Source organism: Salmo trutta, chromosome 3 (assembly GCF_901001165.1).
Source record: "Salmo trutta chromosome 3, fSalTru1.1, whole genome shotgun sequence".
NCBI classification, from domain to species: domain Eukaryota; kingdom Metazoa; phylum Chordata; class Actinopteri; order Salmoniformes; family Salmonidae; genus Salmo; species Salmo trutta.
This window is the reverse complement of record NC_042959.1, coordinates 71602166-71622396: the sequence shown is the minus strand read 5'-3', so window position 1 is coordinate 71622396 and position 20231 is coordinate 71602166. Positions and strand designations below refer to the sequence as shown.

The window sequence follows — 20231 nt, the reverse complement described above, 5'->3', positions numbered from 1 at the left end:
TCATGCACAGTGCCTTTCGCCACAGTGGTAAAGGTTAGCGTTCTGTCCTGGGTAAAGGTGAGTGTTACCTTGCCAAGGTTAACTCACGTTCACTGAAACTAAAGTGTTCTAAATACTTGGATTTCTCTTGTGAAACTTGGGGTTTCACCATCTGTCTCCCATTCCAGAATACCCCTGTCTGTGTATTTGCGGTGCGTGCAGCTACCACTTTGTGTAGCGGTTGGCAATGATGCTAATGAAAACAGTCTTCTGGTAGATGGAAAGGCTCCCAAAAAACTTCTCAATGAAATGTTAACTACAAAGTAGCCTATGCTTCCGTGGCAGAATATCAGGATTATCTAAAACTCCAGTGTTCATTTAGTAAATTGTAATTATTTCGCTACTATGGCCTATTTATTGCCTTACCTACTTACTCCATTTGCACACACTGTATATAGATTTTTCTATTGTGTTATTGACTGTACTTTTGTTTATCCTATGTGTAACTCTGTGTTGTTGTTTTTGTCACACTGCTTTGCTTTATCTTGACCAGGTCGCAGTTGTAAATGAGAACTTGTTCTCAACTGGCCTACCTGGTTAAATAAAGTTGGAATATTATATATATTTTTAAATTCAACAGATTTTATAGGGCCCTAACAAAGGTCTAGCCTAGATAAGCTTGGCCAGTGTGGGTATTCCACTTGAGAGACTGGGTTGTTGCTCTGTCCCAGTTTAGCTTTGGCACTGCATGAACTAGGTGTGTGTGTGTGTGTGTGTGTGTGTGTGTGTGTGTGTGTGTGTGTGTGTGTGTGTGTGTGTGTGTGTGTGTGTGTGTGTGTGGCCAGCTTTACAATGCTCTGCTATCCAACAGAGTTAATGGTTTAATGGAAGTATGTTATTCAACAGTTTCCAGGAAAGTGTATGACAGTAATAAAGGAGATGTGTGCTCAGAGATTTCCTTCCTCAGGCATCAAGAAACAGCGAAAGGGCCCATTGTTTTGACAGAGCCTCGCTATTGTCTGGTAACCAGGAAATATGCTTTTGGCTGTTAACTGCCAATGTCAAATGTGACTGAGTCAGAAAGCTTATCCTGACTCCTGTATGGACTACTGTGTGTATATATATACAGTTGAAGTTGGAATTTTACATACACCTTAGCCAAATACATTTAAACTCAGTTTTTCACAATTCCTGACATTTAATCCTAGTCAAAATACCCTGATTTAGGTCAGTTAGGATCACGACTTTATCTTAAGAATGTGAAATGTCAGAATAATAATAGAGAATTATTTATTTCAGCTTTTAATTCTTTCATCACATTTCCAGTGGGTCAGAAGTTTACATACACTCAATTAGTGTTTGGTAGCATTACCTTTAAATTGTTTAACTTGGGTCAAATGTTTCAAGTAGCCTTCCACAAGCTTCCCACAATAAGTTGAGTTTTTTTTCCCATTCCTCCTAACAGAGCTGGTGTAACTGAGTCAGGTTTGTAGGCCTCCTTGCTCGCACACGCTTTTTCAGTTCTGCCCACAAATTTTCTACAGGATTGAGGTCAGGGCTTTGTGATGGCCACTCCAATACCTTGACTTTGTTGTCCTTAAGCCATTTTGCCACAACTTTGGAAGTATGCTTGGGGTCGTTGTCCATTTGGAAGACCCATTTGCGACCAAGCTTTAACTTCCTGACTAATGTCTTGAGATGTTGCTTCAATATATCCACAGAATGGTCTTACCTCATGATGCCATCTATTTTGTGAAGTGCACCAGTCCCTCCTGCAACAAAGCACCCCCACAACATGATGCTGCCACCCTCGTGCTTCACGGTTGGGATGGTGTTCTTCGGCTTGCAAACCTCCACCTTTTTCCTCCAAACATAATGATGGTCATTATGGCCAAACAGTTCTATTTTTGTTTCATCAGACCAGAGGACATTTCTCCAAAAAGTATGATCTTTGTCCCCATGTGCAGTTGCAAACCATAGTCTGGCTTTTTTATGGCGGTTTTGGAGCAGTGGCTTCTTCCTTTCTGAGATGCCTTTCAGGTTATGTCGATATAGGACTCGTTTTACTGTGGATATAGATACTTTTGTACCTGTTTCCTCCAGCATCTTCACAGGGTCCATTGCTGTTGTTCTGGGATTTATTTGCACTTTTCGCACCATAGTACATTTCGCACCAAAGTAGTAAAGATATCTCTAGGAGACAGAACGCATCTCCTTCCTGAGCGGTATGACGGCTGCGTGGTCCCATGGTGTTTATACTTGCGTACTATTGTTTGGACAGATGAACGTGGTACCTTCAGGCGTTTGGAAACTGCTCCCAAGGATGAACCAGACTTGTGGTCTACAATTTTTTTTATGAGGTCTTGGCTGATTTCTTTTGATTTTCCAATGATGTCAAGCAGAGTCACTGAGTTTGAAGGTAGGCCTTGAAATACGTCCACAGGTACACCTCCAGTTGACTCAAATTATGTCAATTAGCCTATCAGAAGCTTATAAAGCCATGACATCATTTTCTGGAATTTTCCAAGCTGTTTAAAGGCACAGTCAACTTAGTGTATGTAAACTTCTGACCCACTGGAATTGTGATACAGTGAATTATAAGTGAAATAATCTGTCTGTAATCAATTGTTGGAAACATGACTTGTGACATGCACAAAGTTGCTATCCTAACCGATATGCCAAAACTATAGTTTGTTAACAAGAAATTTGTGGAGTGGTTGAAAAACGAGTTTTAATGACTCCAACCTAAGTGTATGCAAACTTCCGACTTCAACTCTATATGCCTAGGCTATATCATAGGCTCTGTTCTAGGATTCATTTTCTGTTGGACTGGACATTGATACGCTTCATTCGGCTAAGTTGGTTCATTTTCAGATAAAATGGGACTCATTAGAGATTGAAGGCCAACTAATTACAGACAATTAGAGTGACGAGCCTGAGTCTGTGTGGTGCATGCTTACCAGTGGTGGAAAAAGTCCCCAATAGTCATACTTGAGTAAAAGTAAAGATACTTTCATAGAAGATGACTCAAGTAAATGTGAAAGTCACCCAGTAAAATACTACTTGAGTAAAAGTATTTGGTTTTAAATACACTTAAGTATCAAAAGTAAAAATATAAATCCTTTAAAATTCCTTATATTAAGCGAACCAGACGGCACAATTTTCTTATTTTTTAAATTTACAGATAGCCAGGGGCACAGTACAACACAGAGACATCATTTACAAATGAAGAATTTGTGTTTAGTGAGTCTGCCAGATCAGAGGCAGCAGGGATGATGACAAAGGATGGTCTCTTGATAAGTGTGTGAATTGGACCATTTTCATGTCCTGCTAAGCATTCAAAATTGTAATGAGTACTTTTGGGTGTCAGTCAAAATGTGTGGAGTAAAAGGTATGTTATTTTCTTTGGGAATGTAGTGAAGTAAAAGTTACCCCAAAGAAGTAGTACTTTCAAATATTTAAAAAAAAACGTATCTTACTTTACATCACCGACACTTACTTAGCCATGTGTGTAACTCTCACACTCTCTCTGTGTAGAGGTGACTCTGAAGGTTCACCTGAGTGATGCCAGCACCCACCAGCCCCTGGGCGGAGCAACCATCGAGCTCTTCGCCAACCACACCCCTGTAACCACAGAGACTTCTGCTGCTGACGGCAATGCCTACCTGCGTTTTCCCTACCGCCTTGGAACCCTCCTGGTTGTCACAGCGTCCAGACAGGGCTACGTGCCAAATTCTGCCCCCTGGAGACCCACCAGACTGCCCGGTAGGTCAAAGTAGTAAATTCTACTGTGTGTGTGTGTGTGTGTGTGTGTGTGTGTGTGTGTGTGTTTGTGAACAATCTGAAAGTGGTGTGCGAGGATAATGAGGGTGCACCATTACAGCTTTATTATAATAAGTGACCACCCCCATTATCCTCACATAACACTTTCAGATTGTTCACACACACAGGCTTATCAGCACTGGACAATTTAGGAGTGACAGAGAGAGGAAAGGAGGAGTGACAGAGAGAGGAAAGGAGGGGTGACAGGGAGTCAATGCTGAGTCAATGCTATTTAGACAGGGAGTCAATTTTGACACCAGTGTCTCTTTATTTAGATAGGGAGTCAATGCTGAGACCAAGGTCTCTATTTAGACAGGGAGTCAATGCTGAGACCAAGGTCTCTATTTAGACAGGGAGTCAATGCTGAGACCAAGGTTTCTTTATTTAGACAGGGAGTCAATGCTGAGACCAGTGTCTCGTTATTTAGACAGGGAGTCAATGCTGAGACCAAGGTCTCTTTATTTAGACAGGGAGTCAATGCTGAGACCAAGGTTTCTATTTAGACAGGGAGTCAATGCTGAGACCAAGGTCTCTTTATTTAGACAGGGAGTCAATGCTGAGACCAAGGTCTCTATTTAGACAGGGAGTCAATGCTGAGACCAAGGTCTCTTTATTTAGACAGGGAGTCAATGCTGAGACCAAGGTCTCTATTTAGACAGGGAGTCAATGCTGAGACCAAGGTCTCTTTATTTAGACAGGGAGTCAATGCTGAGACCAAGGTCTCTATTTAGACAGGGAGTCAATGCTGAGACCAGTGTCTCTTTTATTTAGACAGGGAGTCAATGCTGAGACCAGTGTCTCTTTTATTTAGACAGGGAGTCCATGCTGAGACCAGCGTCTCTTTATTTAGACAGGGAGTCAATGCTGAGACCAGCGTCTCTTTATTTAGACAGGGAGTCAATGCTGAGACCAGCGTCTCTTTATTTAGACAGGGAGTCAATGCTGAGACCAAGGTCTCTTTATTTAGACAGGGAGTCAATGCTGAGACCAAGGTCTCTATTTAGACAGGGAGTCAATGCTGAGACCAAGGTCTCTATTTAGACAGGGAGTCAATGTCTCTCTTCCAGGTGAGCCCTGGATAGCACCACAATGCACATCAAAATACAATAAACACATTAAACTACACATTCATATACACATTATTATACACAACAATACACGAAAAGCAAAACACAATGATAAAAAACAGACACATTCTTCTGTAAAAAGGTCCCCTAACAGCCGTCTGACATGACCTAGAGGCACCAATTCCTCCCATTTTAAAGTGTATTGTAGATCATTCCACACGTAAGGTGCAAGGATATTAAAGATACACTTCTCCTTAATGCAACCGCTGTGTCAGATTTCGAAAAAGCTTTACCGAAAAAGCACACCATGCAATAATCTGAGTACGGCGCTCAGACACAAAAACATGCCATACAATATATCCGCCATGTTGAAGTCAACAATAGTCAGAAATAGCATTATAAATATTCACTTACCTTTGATGATCTTCATCAGAATGCACTCCCAGGAATCCCAGTTCCACAATAAATGTTTTTGTTCGATAAAGTCCATCCTTTATGTCCAAATACCTCCTTTTTGTTCGCGCCTTCAGTTCACAAACCAAATTCACGACGCGCAGGTCAGACGAAAATTCAAAAAATTCCATTACAGTTCGTAGAAACATGTCAAACGATGTATAGAATCAATCTTTAGGATGTTTTTATCATAAATCTGCAATAACGTTTCAACCGGAGAAATCCTTTGTCTTCAGAAATGCAATGGAATTGAGCTACCTCTCACGTGAGCGCGCATGGCTGAGGCTCATGCCCTGCTGGCAGTCCTCTCACTCAATGAGCTCTTATTCTCCCCCACTTCACAGTAGAAGCCTCAAACAAGGTTCTAAAGACTGTTGACATCTAGTAGAAGCCTTAGGAAGTGCAAAATGACCCCACAGACACTGTAGTTTGGATAGGCAATCACTTGAAAAACTACAAACCACTTCCTGTTTGGATTTTTTTCTCAGGTTTTTGCCTGCCATATGAGTTATGTTATACTCACAGACATCATTCAAACAGTTTTAGAAACTTCATTGTGTTTTCTATCCGAATCTACTTATAATATGCATATCTTAGTTTCTAGGAGTGAGTAGCAGGCAGTTTACTCCGGGCACGTCAGTCATCCAATCTACTCAATACTTCCACCATCCATAAGAAGTTAAAGGCTGATTTACCTAACACTCTAGACACCAAAGTAGTCTCCAGAGTTAACCAACCCTGTGAACAGGTTTAAGAACTTGTCATTTTAAGTCTTACTAGTGATGTTAGCCAAGGTAAGTTGGGGGTTTGTGGAGCAGGGCTTTGTAAACAAAAAGACTGTAGTGATCTACAGAGAACCTGTTGGTGAAGAATACAGTGTTGAGTAATTAAACTGTCTCCTGTGATAAAATGAAGGGCGCTATGAAAAACACCATCCAAGGCTTTAATAGTAGAGGCAGGTCACAGAGAATGGAAAAGGGAAATTTAGAGATTTAAACTAGTCAAGTAAGATCTTCAAACAAATGTTTTTCTACAAACCACAATGCTAGAAAATAAAGAAACCACTAGGTCTAGAATATGTCATGAAGTTGAGAGGAAAACCAAAATTCAATAGTTTACCTTTTATTAGTGAGAATAAAAATGAGCCACAGGTGGGTTATTGTGATGAATAAATTAGTGACTGTGGTGGGTCCCATGTGGCTCAGTTGGTAGAGCATGGTGCTTGCAACGCCAAGCGTCTGCTGAAATGTAAAAATGACTGAAATGTGTGTGTATTCCAGTGTTTTCCTCTCTCAGTCTGGAGATGCTACCAGAGAGAGCTGCCACTCTGATGGTGTATGAAGACCTGATACACATTAACTCTGGATCTCAAGGTGAGAGAGAGTGTACTTAGACACTGTCCCTGGCCCAGTGACCTCACACACATTAATAATGAAAGATGTCCACCCCATTAAAACATCTCTAATGAAAGACACACACACACACACACACACACACACACACACACACACACACACACACACAGAGGCAGCATGTGTCCTCTGTTCCTCCGTCAATCAGTCAGGAGCAATTACATTAGATAAGATTAAATTACATGTGATCCTATAACATGTATCTTTGTCTGCCGTGTGTCTGATCAGTGTGCTTGTTTTGCTATGTGTGTGTGTGTGTTCGTCTTCAATAACCACACTCATTTAGAGTGTCCCATACCATCTGCTCTTCTCCAGCTCTGCCATCCTCTCTGAGGGAGGTTCTGCTGCTGCTACTCCTTTAAATCTTGCTGAGTTTTGTGTGTCTGTCCTCCAGGAGGGCAGGATAATCATGCTATGGTCTGGTGCATACAGTGGCCCCCCTCCACACACAGCGTGTTATATCATGGTATTTTGAACCTGGAAGCCCAGGGGAGAAATAAACCTTGTCATGTGGCAGGAGGAGAGAGAATGAAAAGAGAAGGGGGAAGAGAGGGGGTGGGGAGAATGGGGATGAGGGGAAGAGAGGGGATGAGGGAAAGGGGGAAGAGAGGGAAAGGGGGAAGAGAGGGAAAGGGGGAAGAGAGGGGGTGGGGAGAATGGGGATGAGGGGAAGAGAGGGGATGAGGGAAAGGGGGAAGAGAGGGAAAGGGGGAAGAGAGGGAAAGGGGGAAGAGAGGGGATGGGGAAGAGAGTGGATGAGGGAAAGGGGGAAGACAGGGGATGAGGTAAAGGGGGATGAGGGAAAGGGGGAGAGGCGGGGAAAGACGGGGATGGGGAGGGGATGGGGAGAACGGGGGAAGAGAGGGGAAGGGAAGAGGGAATGGGGCGAGAAGGGAAGAGAGACGGGGGGAAGAGGGGATAGGGAGAAGCGGGGGAAAAGAGAGGGGATGGGGAGAAGGCGGGAAGAGCGGGGATGGAGAGAAGGGGAAAGAGAGGGGATGGCGAGAAGGGGGGAAGAGAGGGGGAAGGGTGCAATGTCCATTATAGAGGGAAGAAAAGATAGGGAACTCTTAGGAGGGGATGAGGATTGGCACAGGAACCCCCCCCCCCCCCCCCCCACACACACACACACACACATGCTCTGCTACATCTCACACTGTGTCCAAGCTGTTACCTAGAACTAACTCCTCTCCATTTTGTTACTCCAGTCCTGTTGATGTGATTATATCCCAGACCACCTCTAATACTGGACGTTCAGATCAATACCAGACCTCCTTTAATACTGGATGTTCAGATCAATACCAGACCTCTAATACTGGACGTTCAGATCAATACCAGACCTCTAATACTGGACGTTCAGATCAATACCAGACCTCCTCTAATACTGGACGTTCAGATCAATACCAGACCTCCTCTAATACTGGACGTTCAGATCAATACCAGACCACCTCTAATACTGGACGTTCAGATCAATACCAGACCTCCTCTAATACTGGACGTTCAGATCAATACCAGACCACCTCTAATACTGGACGTTCAGATCAGTACCAGACCACCTCTAATACTGGACGTTCAGATCAGTACCAGACCTCCTCTAATACTGGACGTTCAGATCAGTACCAGACCTCCTCTAATACTGGACGTTCAGATCAGTACCAGACCTCCTCTAATACTGGACGTTCAGATCAGTACCAGACCTCCTCTAATACTGGACGTTCAGATCAATACCAGACCTCCTCAAATACTGGACGTTCAGATCAATACCAGACCTCCTCAAATACTGGACGTTCAGATCAATACCAGACCTCCTCTAATACTGGACGTTCAGATCAATACCAGACCTCCTCTAATACTGGATGTTCAGATCAATACCAGACCTCCTCTTATACTGGACGTTCAGATCAATACCAGACCTCCTTCAACACTGGACGTTCAGATCAATACCAGACCTCCTTCAACACTGGACATTCAGATCAATACCAGATCAGGTGTACTGGAGGCAGAGGATACACAGAGCTAGAGAAAACACACAGGCACGGCTGCAGCGGTGTCTCATTGCCCAGGAATGTACACTCACCACAGTGGAAACACTATGACATCATCGCGAAGCCCCACTATACAAACTTCTCTTTAACACACACAGTCTTATTTAACTAACCTTGTGGGGACACAATTGATTCCCATTCTAAATCCTAATTTCCTTAACCCCTAACCATACCCCAACACCTTCTCCTAACCCACAACCCCTTACCCCAATACTAACACTAATTCTAACCTTAATCTAAACCCCCTAGAAATAGTATTTTTCGTTGGTCTAATTTTTGTTTTTGTTTACTCTTCTTGTAGTTAAACATGTCCGCGAGCGCGCACACACACAGTCTTGTTTAACTAACCTTGTCGGGACACACAATTGATTCCCATTCAAAATCCTATTTTCCCTAACCTTACAACAAAACCTAAACCTAACCCACAACCACTTACCCCAATTCTAACACTAACACTGACACTAATTCTATCCTTACCCTAAACCCCCTAGAAATATTTTTGTTGTTGTTGGTCGATTAAACATGTCCACACACACAGCTATGTCTTACTATACTTGTGAGGACTTTTTGGGGACCAACAACTGAGTCCCATTCAAAATCCTATTTTCTCTAACCCCTAAACCTAATCCTAACTCCTAAACCTAACCCCTAGTTCTAGCCCTGAACCTAATCCCTAAGCCTAAAATAGCCTTTTTACAAGTGAGGACCAGCAAAATGTTGGTTTACTATTCTCTTGAGGACTTCTGGTACTCGCAAGCAATGTTCCCTCAAAGCTGCGCGCAGTAGCCCTGAGACCACGCAGCTCCCGCGGGACTGCCTCACAGAAGAAATATCAGCCCACGGAGAGAAGAACGAGATTGAACTTCACTCAACTTTCTAGAGCAGTGGTCACCAACCGGTCAATCAAGATGGATCTCCAAGGCATCCCTAGTCAATCTCTAAACATTTCTGTAAAAAACCCAACGATAAAGCCCTGCGTTTCTATAATTTTTTGGTCTTCGGTTATTGGCGGTAGCTGCACCCGATTCAGCTGCCCTGCACTCTGGGCAGGCCAACTGTTGCCATTTTGAAACATTTCATGTGTCTGAAGGTACAAACTCTTCCTTCCCGGAGAGCAAATCAAGTGCACTATAGGCCTACCGCTGGCCAATAGGATGGCTCAGATGACCGTGTCTGCAGTACAAGAAAGCTACAGCAAAGATTTCAGAACATTGAAAACCATGACTGGAGAGAAACTGTCAACGAATACAGCAAAGAACTGCTGTTTTTATGATTAACTTCATGTTTAAGTTCTTATTCAGCACTGTCAACACTTTGTATTCAACACTTTTATAAGCCATAAAATGCCCTTTTCTCATATTTCCAATCAGCTCTGCAACAAGCAGTGCAGCAGTAATGAATGAGTAGGACATTGTATCCATAGGCTTGCGTTATTATTAGCGGCTTGGGTCTTTTTTAATATCAAGGAATATTTCACTTTCTCTGGTCATAGGAGTAACAACATGAATTTGTGCATGAGGCAGAAATAATGCGGTGCGACTTGAGTTTCGCCAACAGCTGGAAGAAGGTGTCACTTTTTGGTCAGTGTCAGTGGAGGAAAGGGAGAGCGGAGGGATGTTGAGAGGCAGACCCTCAGTCTGCTGCTCTCTCCCTCTGCTGAGACTGACCATCAGCCCAGTAAAATAAAAATAAAAAGCAAATTATTTAAATGTATGCTCACTCAGCTGTGCCTCACAAGTAATACAACAACAGATCTATTACCGGTGTGATCATACAGCCTACCTCAAATGTTTTAATATAAAAAAAATTAAATGTTCCGAACAACAATGCATTGGCAGGGAAATTCAAGCAAAGCCAGTATGCGGTGATAATGTATTGGGCCTGTAGCTTACTGCACAAACCTCATTGCTACAGTACTGTTTTTAATTGGTTAATGTTTCATAGAAAAAAAGTTTAGCCTATTTTTTTTTATTTTTTTTGAGCAGTAGATCTTGGCTTGCATTCTGACTCAGAAAGGGATCTTGACTCAGAAAAGGTTGGTGGCTACTGTTCTAGAGTTTTCCTTAACTTCTATGGGCTAGGTGGGACACAGCCAGTGAAATATCAGGGCGGCAAATTCAAAAACAACAAAATGTCATAATTCAACTTTCTCAAACATACAACTATTTTACACCTTTTTAAGGATACACTTCTCCTTGATGAAACCACATTGTCCGATTTTCAAAAAGGCTTTACAGCGAAAGCAAAACATTAGATTATGTTAGGAGAGTACATAGACAAATAATCACACAGCCATTTTCCAAGCAAGGACAAGTGTCAATAAAACCCAAAACACAGCTAAATGAAGCACTAACCTTTGACGATCTTCATCAGATGACACTCCTAGGACATTATGTTACACAATACATGTATGTTATGTTCGATAAAGTTCATATTTATATCCAAAAACAGCATTTTACATTGGCGCGTGATGTTCAGAAAATGTATTCCCACCAAAACGTCCGGTGAATGTGCACATCAATTTACAAAAATACTCATCATAAACGTTGACAAAATATATAACTATTTAAAGAATTATAGATAGACTACCCCTGGATGCAGCTGCTGTGTCAGATTTTAAAATAGCTTTATGGAGAAAGCACATTTATCAATATTCTGAGTACATAGCTCAGCCATCACGGTGAGCTATTCAGACACCCGCCAAGTTCGGGGCAACCTAAACTCAGAATTAGTATTAGAAATATTCTCTTACCTTTGCTGATCTTCGTCAGAATGCACTCCCAGGACTGCTACTTCCACAAGAAATGTTGTTTTTGTTCGAAATAATCCATATTTATGTACAAATACCTCTGTTTTGTTTGTGCGTACAGATCACTTATCCAAAGGCATAACGCGCGAGCGCGGAACGAGAGACGAAAAGTCAAAATGTTCCATTACCGTAGAAGCATGTCAAACGCTGTTTAAAATCAATCTTTATGGTATTTTTTACGTAAAATTGCGATAATATTCCAACCGGACAATAGCGTATTCATTCAAGAAGAAAAAGAAGGAACGGCGTGCTCACGTGACCGCGCATATCCAATCCCTTTGTTGCCAGGCAGACCACTCAGTAACTGAGCTCCTATACTCTGCCCAGTGACAGGAAAAGGCTCAAACCACTTTCTGAAGGCTTTAGACAGCCAATGGAAGCCTTAGGAAGTGCAACGTCACCCCACAGACACTGTAGCTTCGATAGAGAATCAAAAGAAGAACTACAATTCTCAGACTTTCCACTTCCTGCTTATATTTTTCTCAGGTTTTTGCCTGCCATATGAGTTCTGTTATACTCACAGACACCATTCAAACCGTTTTAGAAACTTCAGAGTGTTTTCTATCCAAATCTACTAATAATGTGCATATTCTAGTTTCTGGGCCAGAGTAGTAACCTGTTTAAATTGGGTACGTTTTTCATCCGGCCATGAAAATACTGCCCCCTAGCCCAAACAGGTTAACACTATCACAGTTTCCCTTTACTGTGGCAATTTTGATCGAATCAAGGCAATATTTGCCACTTTCAATGCAACATACTGAAACAAAATTTGGTTGTAGGCAGAAGCCATCAGAGTAGGATTCTATTGCATTGACATGCACGACTCAGCCCGTAATCTACACAGACTGGTGCAGCATAACCAATCAGAGCTGCAGTAGGCCTATATGCAAATAGACCATTGCCATATATGGATCTGTGCCATTTACTTTGAATTGGACTGTGTTTACAGCATGAGCGGTTGTGAGTAGATGCGCTTGTTTTGAGATCAAAGCGAGAGCTGCATGTAGCCACGTGTGCACATTTTGTTCATATCCTTTGCTAGTTCCATTCTTTTAGTTTGAGATTTGTGTGTATTGTGAATTGTTAGATACTACTGAACTATTGGAGTTAGGAACACAAACATTTCGCTACACCTGCAATAACATCTGCTAAACATGTGTATGTGACCAATAAAATTGAATTTGATTTTAATCAGTGAGATATTAGTCCAGTTATAGTTTGTTTGTAGTCGCCTAAACATACCTCGGCCTAAACATCAGTGCCACAGGTAACTTCCACAAAGCTGTGAACGATCTGAGAAACAAGAAGGGCTTTCTATGCCATCAAAAGGAACATACAATTCGACATACCAATTAGGATCTGGCTAAAAATACTTGAATCAGTTATAGAATCCAAAAATTCACAAAATGGGACAAACACCAAATTGAGAGACTGCATGCAGAATTCTGTAAAAATATCCTCAGTGTACAACGTAAAACACCAAATAATGCATGCAGAGCAGAATTAGGCCAATGCCCGCTAATTATTAAGATCCAAAAAAGAGCCGTTAAATTCTACAACCACCTAAAAGAAAGCGATTCCCAAACCTTCCATAACAAAGCCCTCACCTACAGAGAGATTAACCTGGAGAAGAGTCCCTTAAACAAGCTGGTCCTGGGGCTCTGTTCACAAACACAAACAGACCCCACAGAGCCCCAGGACAGAAACACAATTAGACACAACCAAATCATGAGAAAACAAAAAGATAATTACTTGACACATTGGAAAGATTTAACAAAAAAACAGAGCTAACTAGAATGCTATTTGGTTCTAAACAGAAAGTACATAGTGGCAGAATACCTGACTACTGTGACTGACCCAAACTTAAGCAAAGCTTTGACTATGTACAGACGCAGTGAGCATAGCCTTGCTATTGAAAAAGGCTGCTGTAGGCAGACCTGGCTCTGAAGAGAAGACCTGCTATGTGCACACTGCCCACAAAATGAGGTGGCAACTGAGCTGCACTTCCTAACCTCCTGCCAAATGCATGACCATATTAGAGACACTTATTTCCCTCAGATTACACAGACCTACAAAAAATGTGAAAACAAACCCAATTTTGGTAAACTTCCATATCTATTGTGTGAAATACCACATTGTGCAATCACAGCAGCAAGATGTGACCTGTTGCCACAAGAAAAGGGCAACCAGTGAAGAACAAACACCATTGTAAATACAACCCATATTTATTTATTTTCCCTTTGTACTTTAACTATTTGCACATAATGAACTTTTGTGAGTGTAATGTTTATTGTTCATTTTTGTATTGTATTATTTTACTTTTGTTTATCTATTCCACTTGCTTTCGCAATGTGAACATATTTCTCATGCCAATAAAGCCCTTAGAGAGAGGCAGTGAGAGACAGAGAAAGAAAGCGGGAGGCAGTGAGAGAGAAAGAGGGAGAGAGAGAGAGGAAGGGTGGCAGAGGGAGATGGAAGGAACCGATTGAGTAAAAGAGAAAAACCATTAGAAAGTTGAGATTTAATATGGAGGAGTAAAAACAGAGTGATAAGAGAGTGAGAGGAGAGAAGGCCAGCATTCATATGGCGTTCATCACACATCTTCCAGACATTCATTTGACAAGCTGCATTAAAAAGGGTTACAGGGGAGATGGACACTAAGGAACAGTGGATCTAAGTGTGTGAGTGGTTCCTGACCCCCCCCTTTCCTCCCCAGGATCGAGGGGTCAGTCCTGGGTTCAGTTCCAGCGTCGAGCCCTGAGCCTCCCTCCCAACTCGTCCTACAGCAATCTCACTGCCCTGCTGACTGTGGCCAACAACCCCAGCCACATCCAGCACTTCCCCTACCTACAGGGCCTGGGGGGCAACGGAACAGGTACCTCCACTGGGACAGACTGGGACCAGACTTAGGTGGAATACACTCTTGGTACCATTCCATTGGTGCCGTTGTATCCGGCAAACTAAATCAATTATTTGAAAGTATTTGACATGTGGATGGGGTGAAGGAAGGAGGGGGATGAAGGGTGGGAGGGATGGAAGAGATGAGGGGTGGGTGGGGTGAAGGAAGGAGGGGGATGAAGGGTGGGAGGGATGGAAGAGATGAGGGGTGGGTGGGGTGAAGGAAGGAGGGGGATGAAGGAGGGGTGGGTGGGGTGAAGGAAGGAGGGGGATGAAGGGTGGGTGGGAGGGATGGAAGAGATGAGGGGTGGGTGGGGTGAAGGAAGGAGGGGGATGAAGGGTGGGTGGGAGGGATGGAAGAGATGAGGGGTGGGTGGGGTGAAGGAAGGAGGGGGATGAAGGGTGGGTGGGTGGGAGGGATGGAAGTGATGAGGGGTGGGTGGGGTGAAGGAAGGAGGGGGATGGAAGAGATGAGGGGTGGGTGGGGGATGAGGGGTGGGTGGGATAGAAGACATGAGGGGCTGGTGGGGAGTGTGTGGTGAAGGGATGGATGAGAGGTAAGTGTGTGGGTGGAGATGTGGGGTGAAGGGACAGATGGGTGGGTGGGCAGGTGGGATCAAGGGAGGGATCAGGGGTGAGTGGGGTGAAGGTAGGGGTGTGGTGAAAGTAGGGGTGAAGGGAGGTGGGAGGGGTGGGTGGGTGGGTGGGTGGGGTGAAGGGAGGTGGGTGGGGGGGTGAAGGTAGGTGGGAGGGGTGAGTGGGGTGAAGGCAGGGGTGAGGTAGGGGTGTGGTGGAGGGAAGGATGAGGATTTGTAAGTCGCTCTGGATAAGAGGGTCTGCTAAATGACTTAAATGTCAAATGTAAATGAGTGGGAGAGGTGATATAGGGGTGAAGATAGGGGTGGGTGTGGTGTAGTGAGGGGTGGATGTGAATAAGGTAGGGTTGAGGAGATGAGGGGTGAAGGTAGGGGTGAGGTACAGTTCTATGTAAGAGGCTCCATCAAAGATACACTACCCAGAAGAGCCCCCTTCAACACAATATAACCCCTGTGCTCTCAGACAACCTGTGTGTGTGTTTGTGTCCATTTTACATTTCTATCATTTAGCAGACACTCTCCTCTCCCCTTCTCTTTCTCCCTGTTTCCTCTCACCCTGCTTCCTCTCCTCTCACTTTCTCTTGCTCCCTGCTTCCTCTCCTCTTCTTCTAATCTCCTCCCTCTCACTAAACTTCTCCTCCCTCTCTCCCTTTCACTACTCCTCTCATCCCGCTCTCACTACACCTCTCCTCTCTCTCCCTCTCACTACACCTCTCCTCTCTCTCCCTCTCTCTGCTCCTCTCCTCCCTCTCAATTCTATTAAATTTGCTTTATTGGCATGACATAACAATGTACATATTGCCAAAGCTTATTTTGGATATTTAAAAAATAAAAAATAAATAAAATGAGTCAAAATTGTCAACGGGACAACAGTAACAACAATAACCAATGGTCAAAATAACCATACATTCAACAATAAGCATACAGTAGAGTACATGTGCAGGTTGATTGGTCTGTCAGACACTGTCCCTCAACTTATGGCAGGCAGCAATGTAGTGCGCTGCCAACCCACAGCTCTCTGCATCCTCCCCCAACAGGACGGGCAGCCTATTCTCATCAGAGAGGGCTTTGAAACCTTGAATAAGGGTTTCAAATTTGGGAAAATGACACTAATTGTTTTATATTTTTTACATTTTGTCAGGAAATGCAGCTCCGTCTCAGGTTCTGCTGTTGTGCAGTGGTTGCACAGCCTTTCCTCTACAGGGAGCCAGGTTTTCATGTGTCTACCCTTCTCAATGGCAAGGCTGTGCTCACTGAGCCTGTACTTTGTCAAGGTTTTTCTAAGGTTTTGATCAGTAACCATGGTCAAATATTTAGCCACGGTGTACTGTCGATTTAGGGCCAGACAGCACTGCATTTTGCTTTGTGCTTGTGTTTCCCAATAAGCAATGTAGTTTTGTTTTCATGGTCTTGTAATTTGGTTTATTCTGATTGATTGGATGTTCTGGTCCACAGGCTTCAGTGTGTTAGTAGAACAGGTTTGTGAACTCAGCCCCAGGACCAGCTGGATGAGGGGACTCTTTTCTTTGCTCAGCTCTTGGCATTGCAGGGCTTGGTGATGATATGAGAGGGCGGCACTGTATTTTAGATGTTTCCAAAACTTAATTGCTCTTTTTTTGAGTTTTTATTATTAGTGGATATTGGCCTAATTCTGCCTTGCATGCATTGTTTGTAGTTTTCCTCTGGACATGTAGGAGAATCTTACAGAACTCTGCATGCAGGGTTTCAATGGGGTGTTTGTCCCATTTGATGAAATCTTGTTTTGCAAGTGGACCCCACACCTCGCTGCCATAAAGTGCAATTGGTTCAATGACATATTCAATTAGTTTTAGCCAAAGTATTTCAATTTGAATTTGCTTTTTAATGGCGTAGAATGCCCTGCATGCTTTCTCTCAGTTCATTCACTGCCTCATTAAGGTGTCCAGTTGAGCTTATTTTTAAACCTAAGTAATTGTAGTGTGTACAGTACTCCTATATATTTTGTACCAATTGAGAACTTTGGTCTAATTCCCTGAGATCTGGATCTTCTCTGGAAAATCATTATTTTAGTCTTTTTGGGGTTTACTGCCAGGGCCCAGGTCTGGCAGTACTGCTCTAGCAGGTCCAGGCTCTGCTGTAGGCCATGTGCTGTGGGTGACAGCAGGCATAGGTCATCTGCGAAGAGTAGGCATTTAACCTCTGAATTGTGGAGACTAACATCAGGGGCTGAGGATTTTTCTCGAATAGTGGCCAATTTGTTGATGTAAATACTGAAGAGTGCAGTGCTCAGATTGCAACCCTGACGAAGGCCCCGCCCCTGGTTAAAGAATTCTGTTATTTTCTTGCCAATTTTAATGCTGCACGTATTGCCAGTATACATTGATTTAATTATGTCATATGTTTTAACCCCTATACCACTTTCAATAACTTTGTAGAACAGTCCTGTATGCCAAATAGAATCAAATGCTTTTTGGAAGTCGATAAAGCAAGCGTATATTTTGGTATTATTTTGGTGGACATGTTTATCTATCAGGGTGTGTAGGGTGTAATATGATCACTTGTGCGATGTTTTGGTATAAATCCAATTTGGCTTTTACTCAAGTCATTGTGCTTATTAAGGAAGTTTAGAACTCTTACATTTATAATACTACAGAAAACCTTCCCCAGGTTACTGTTCACACAAATGCCTCTGTAATTGTTAGGGTCAAATTTGTCTCCGTTCTTAAAGATTGGGGTTATGAGTCTTGGATTCCAGATGTCAGGGAAATAACCTACACTCAGGATCAAATTAAACAGTTTTAATATAGCCAATTGAAATTTTGCACTAGTAAGTTTGAGCATCTCATTTAGGATGCCATCAGGTCCGCATGCTTTTTTAAATTTGAGAGCCTGAAGTTTCTTATAGAGCTCCTGGTCAGTAATTGGGGAGTCCAATGGGTTTTGATTGTCCTTTATAGCTTTTTCTAGTCCATTCAACTTCTCATGAATTTGGCGTTGTTCTGCGTTTGTGTCAATTTGAACGATGTTGTAGAGTGTTTTAAAATGGGTTGTCCATATGTCACCATTTTGTATCGCTAATCCCTCTTGTTTAGATTTTTTTTAGTTTTTTCCAATTTTGCCAGAAGTTGTTTGTGTTTATGGACTCCTCAATTAGTGTCAGCTGCTTGCTGTTGTATTGTGCTTTTTTGGTTCTGAGTGTACGTTTATAGAGTTTTAAAGTCTCACAGTAATGAAGGCGTAATTCATCATTATTTAGGTCTCTGTGCTTTTGGTTGGATAGTGTTCTAAGTTTTTTCCTTATAATTTTACAATCTGCATCAAACCAGTTGTCATCTGTGATCTTTTTTGTTTTGTTTTTTGTCAATTTCAATTGTGCTTTTTTTGCTGTTTGCCTGAATATATAGTTGATGTTTGTGTGAATAATGATGTGGCCTGGTGTGCCAAAGTCAGGCTGGGACAGGATGTGGAGTGCATCCTGTGTTTTTGGGCACCATATTTTGCACACCTTGTGTTGGGGGAAGAGTTTTATCTTCTTGGATGAATTTCCCATTTGAGTCAATGAGGATGGCCACCTCAGTGGGTTTTACCAGATTAGTGCGTTTATGGTCTGGGGCTGGAGTACACAGGGCCTGTGTACATGGAGGGGTGTGTCGGGGGGGGGGGGCAGAGGGCTTCTCTCTGTAGTAGGTGTCTCCATGTGAGCCTCCTTGTTGACTGGGGGTGTGGGTAAAGTGTTGTCGGTATGGGGGGGATTGTGGGCAAAGGTGGGTCAGTGGCTCTAGCAGCACCAGGCTGATGGTAGTGTGGTCTTGGCTCTGGTGGTTGTAGGTAGGCAGGGGGGAGGATAGCCCTGCTGTTGGGGTGCCTGAGGTGAGGGGAGAGGTCGGGGTGCTGTCCTTTTCTTTTTTGCTTTCCGCTATCTTCGTTAGGGTGGGGAAGTCCTGCACAAAAGAGCTGAGTGCAGCCTCACTGCCCTGGACCATGAATAGTGCCGTTCTGGTACATGTTTACCGTCACAAACCTGTTTTCCTGGTCCTTATCGCTATTCTCAAAAATGTGGATTTGCCTTCCCTTGCAGATGCCTTTCTTTGTGGTATAGCTGAAATGCCTGGTTACAGCTGTATGCTGTGTGGTCTGTGTAAAATAACAGGTTTGTAACAGTCCTGTTTTGTGAGCAGTTGGCAAACAAAGTTTCTGGGTTCTCTTTCAGAATTCTGTGTTTAAAATTGATTCTTCTCTGATTTGATTTCTGCTGGGTATTCAAAGGGGGGGGGGGGTCTCTGTCTCTGCTGCTGGTGCTGCTAGCGCTGCCTCGGTGGCCATGTTGCTATGGTTACCACCGGTAAACAGTTAGAGCTAGACGGTAAGCTAGCTGACAGATTTGAATTTGGCTAGCTACCACGATGAAGATTGGTCTTTTAACTCACTCTCTGTCAATCTTTTCCTCCTGTGTTGATGTTCAGTTGTACAATTTGATTACCTATACATTTTTGCTAATTTAATCATGTCAATCTCGTTCTTAACAACCAAAAAGTTATGACAAGTCAGGAGCTGTTCTTCTGCATGATTTCTCTCTCCCTCTCACTACACCGCTCCTCTCTCTCCCTCTCACTACACCTCTCCTCTCTCTCCCTCTCACTACACCTCTCCTCTCTCTCCCTCTCACTACACCTCTCCTCTCTCTCCCTCTCACTACACCGCTCCTCTCTCTCCCTCTCACTACACCTCTCCTCTCTCTCCCTCTCACTACACCGCTCCTCTCTCTCACTCTCACTACACCGCTCCTCTCTCTCCCTCTCACTACACCGCTCCTCTCTCTCCCTCTCACTACACCGCTCCTCTCTCTCCCTCTCACTACACCGCTCCTCTCTCTCCCTCTCACTACACCGCTCCTCTCTCTCACTCTCACTACACCGCTCCTCTCTCTCCCTCTCACTACACCGCTCCTCTCTCTCCCTCTCACTACACCGCTCCTCTCTCTCCCTCTCACTACACCGCTCCTCTCTCTCCCTCTCACTACACCTCTCTCTCCCTCTCACTACACCTCTCCTCTCTCTCCCTCTCACTACACCTCTCCTCTCTCTCCCTCTCACTACACCGCTCCTCTCTCTCCCTCTCACTACACCTCTCTCTCCCTCTCACTACACCTCTCCTCTCTCTCCCTCTCACTA

At 43.5% G+C, this 20231-nt stretch overlaps 1 protein-coding gene across 1 annotated transcript in view; it reads left to right on the top strand.

Moving 5' to 3' along the window:
* The window catches only part of LOC115187445 (protein FAM171A1), a 41930-nt gene that overhangs the window by 10659 nt on the left and 11040 nt on the right, over positions 1 to 20231 (top strand). The window contains exons 2-4 of the mRNA XM_029746502.1: positions 3517 to 3744; positions 6602 to 6694; positions 14304 to 14462. Of these exons, the coding sequence (XP_029602362.1) occupies positions 3517 to 3744; positions 6602 to 6694; positions 14304 to 14462 (480 nt within the window). The remainder of the gene's footprint in view (positions 1 to 3516; positions 3745 to 6601; positions 6695 to 14303; positions 14463 to 20231) is intronic.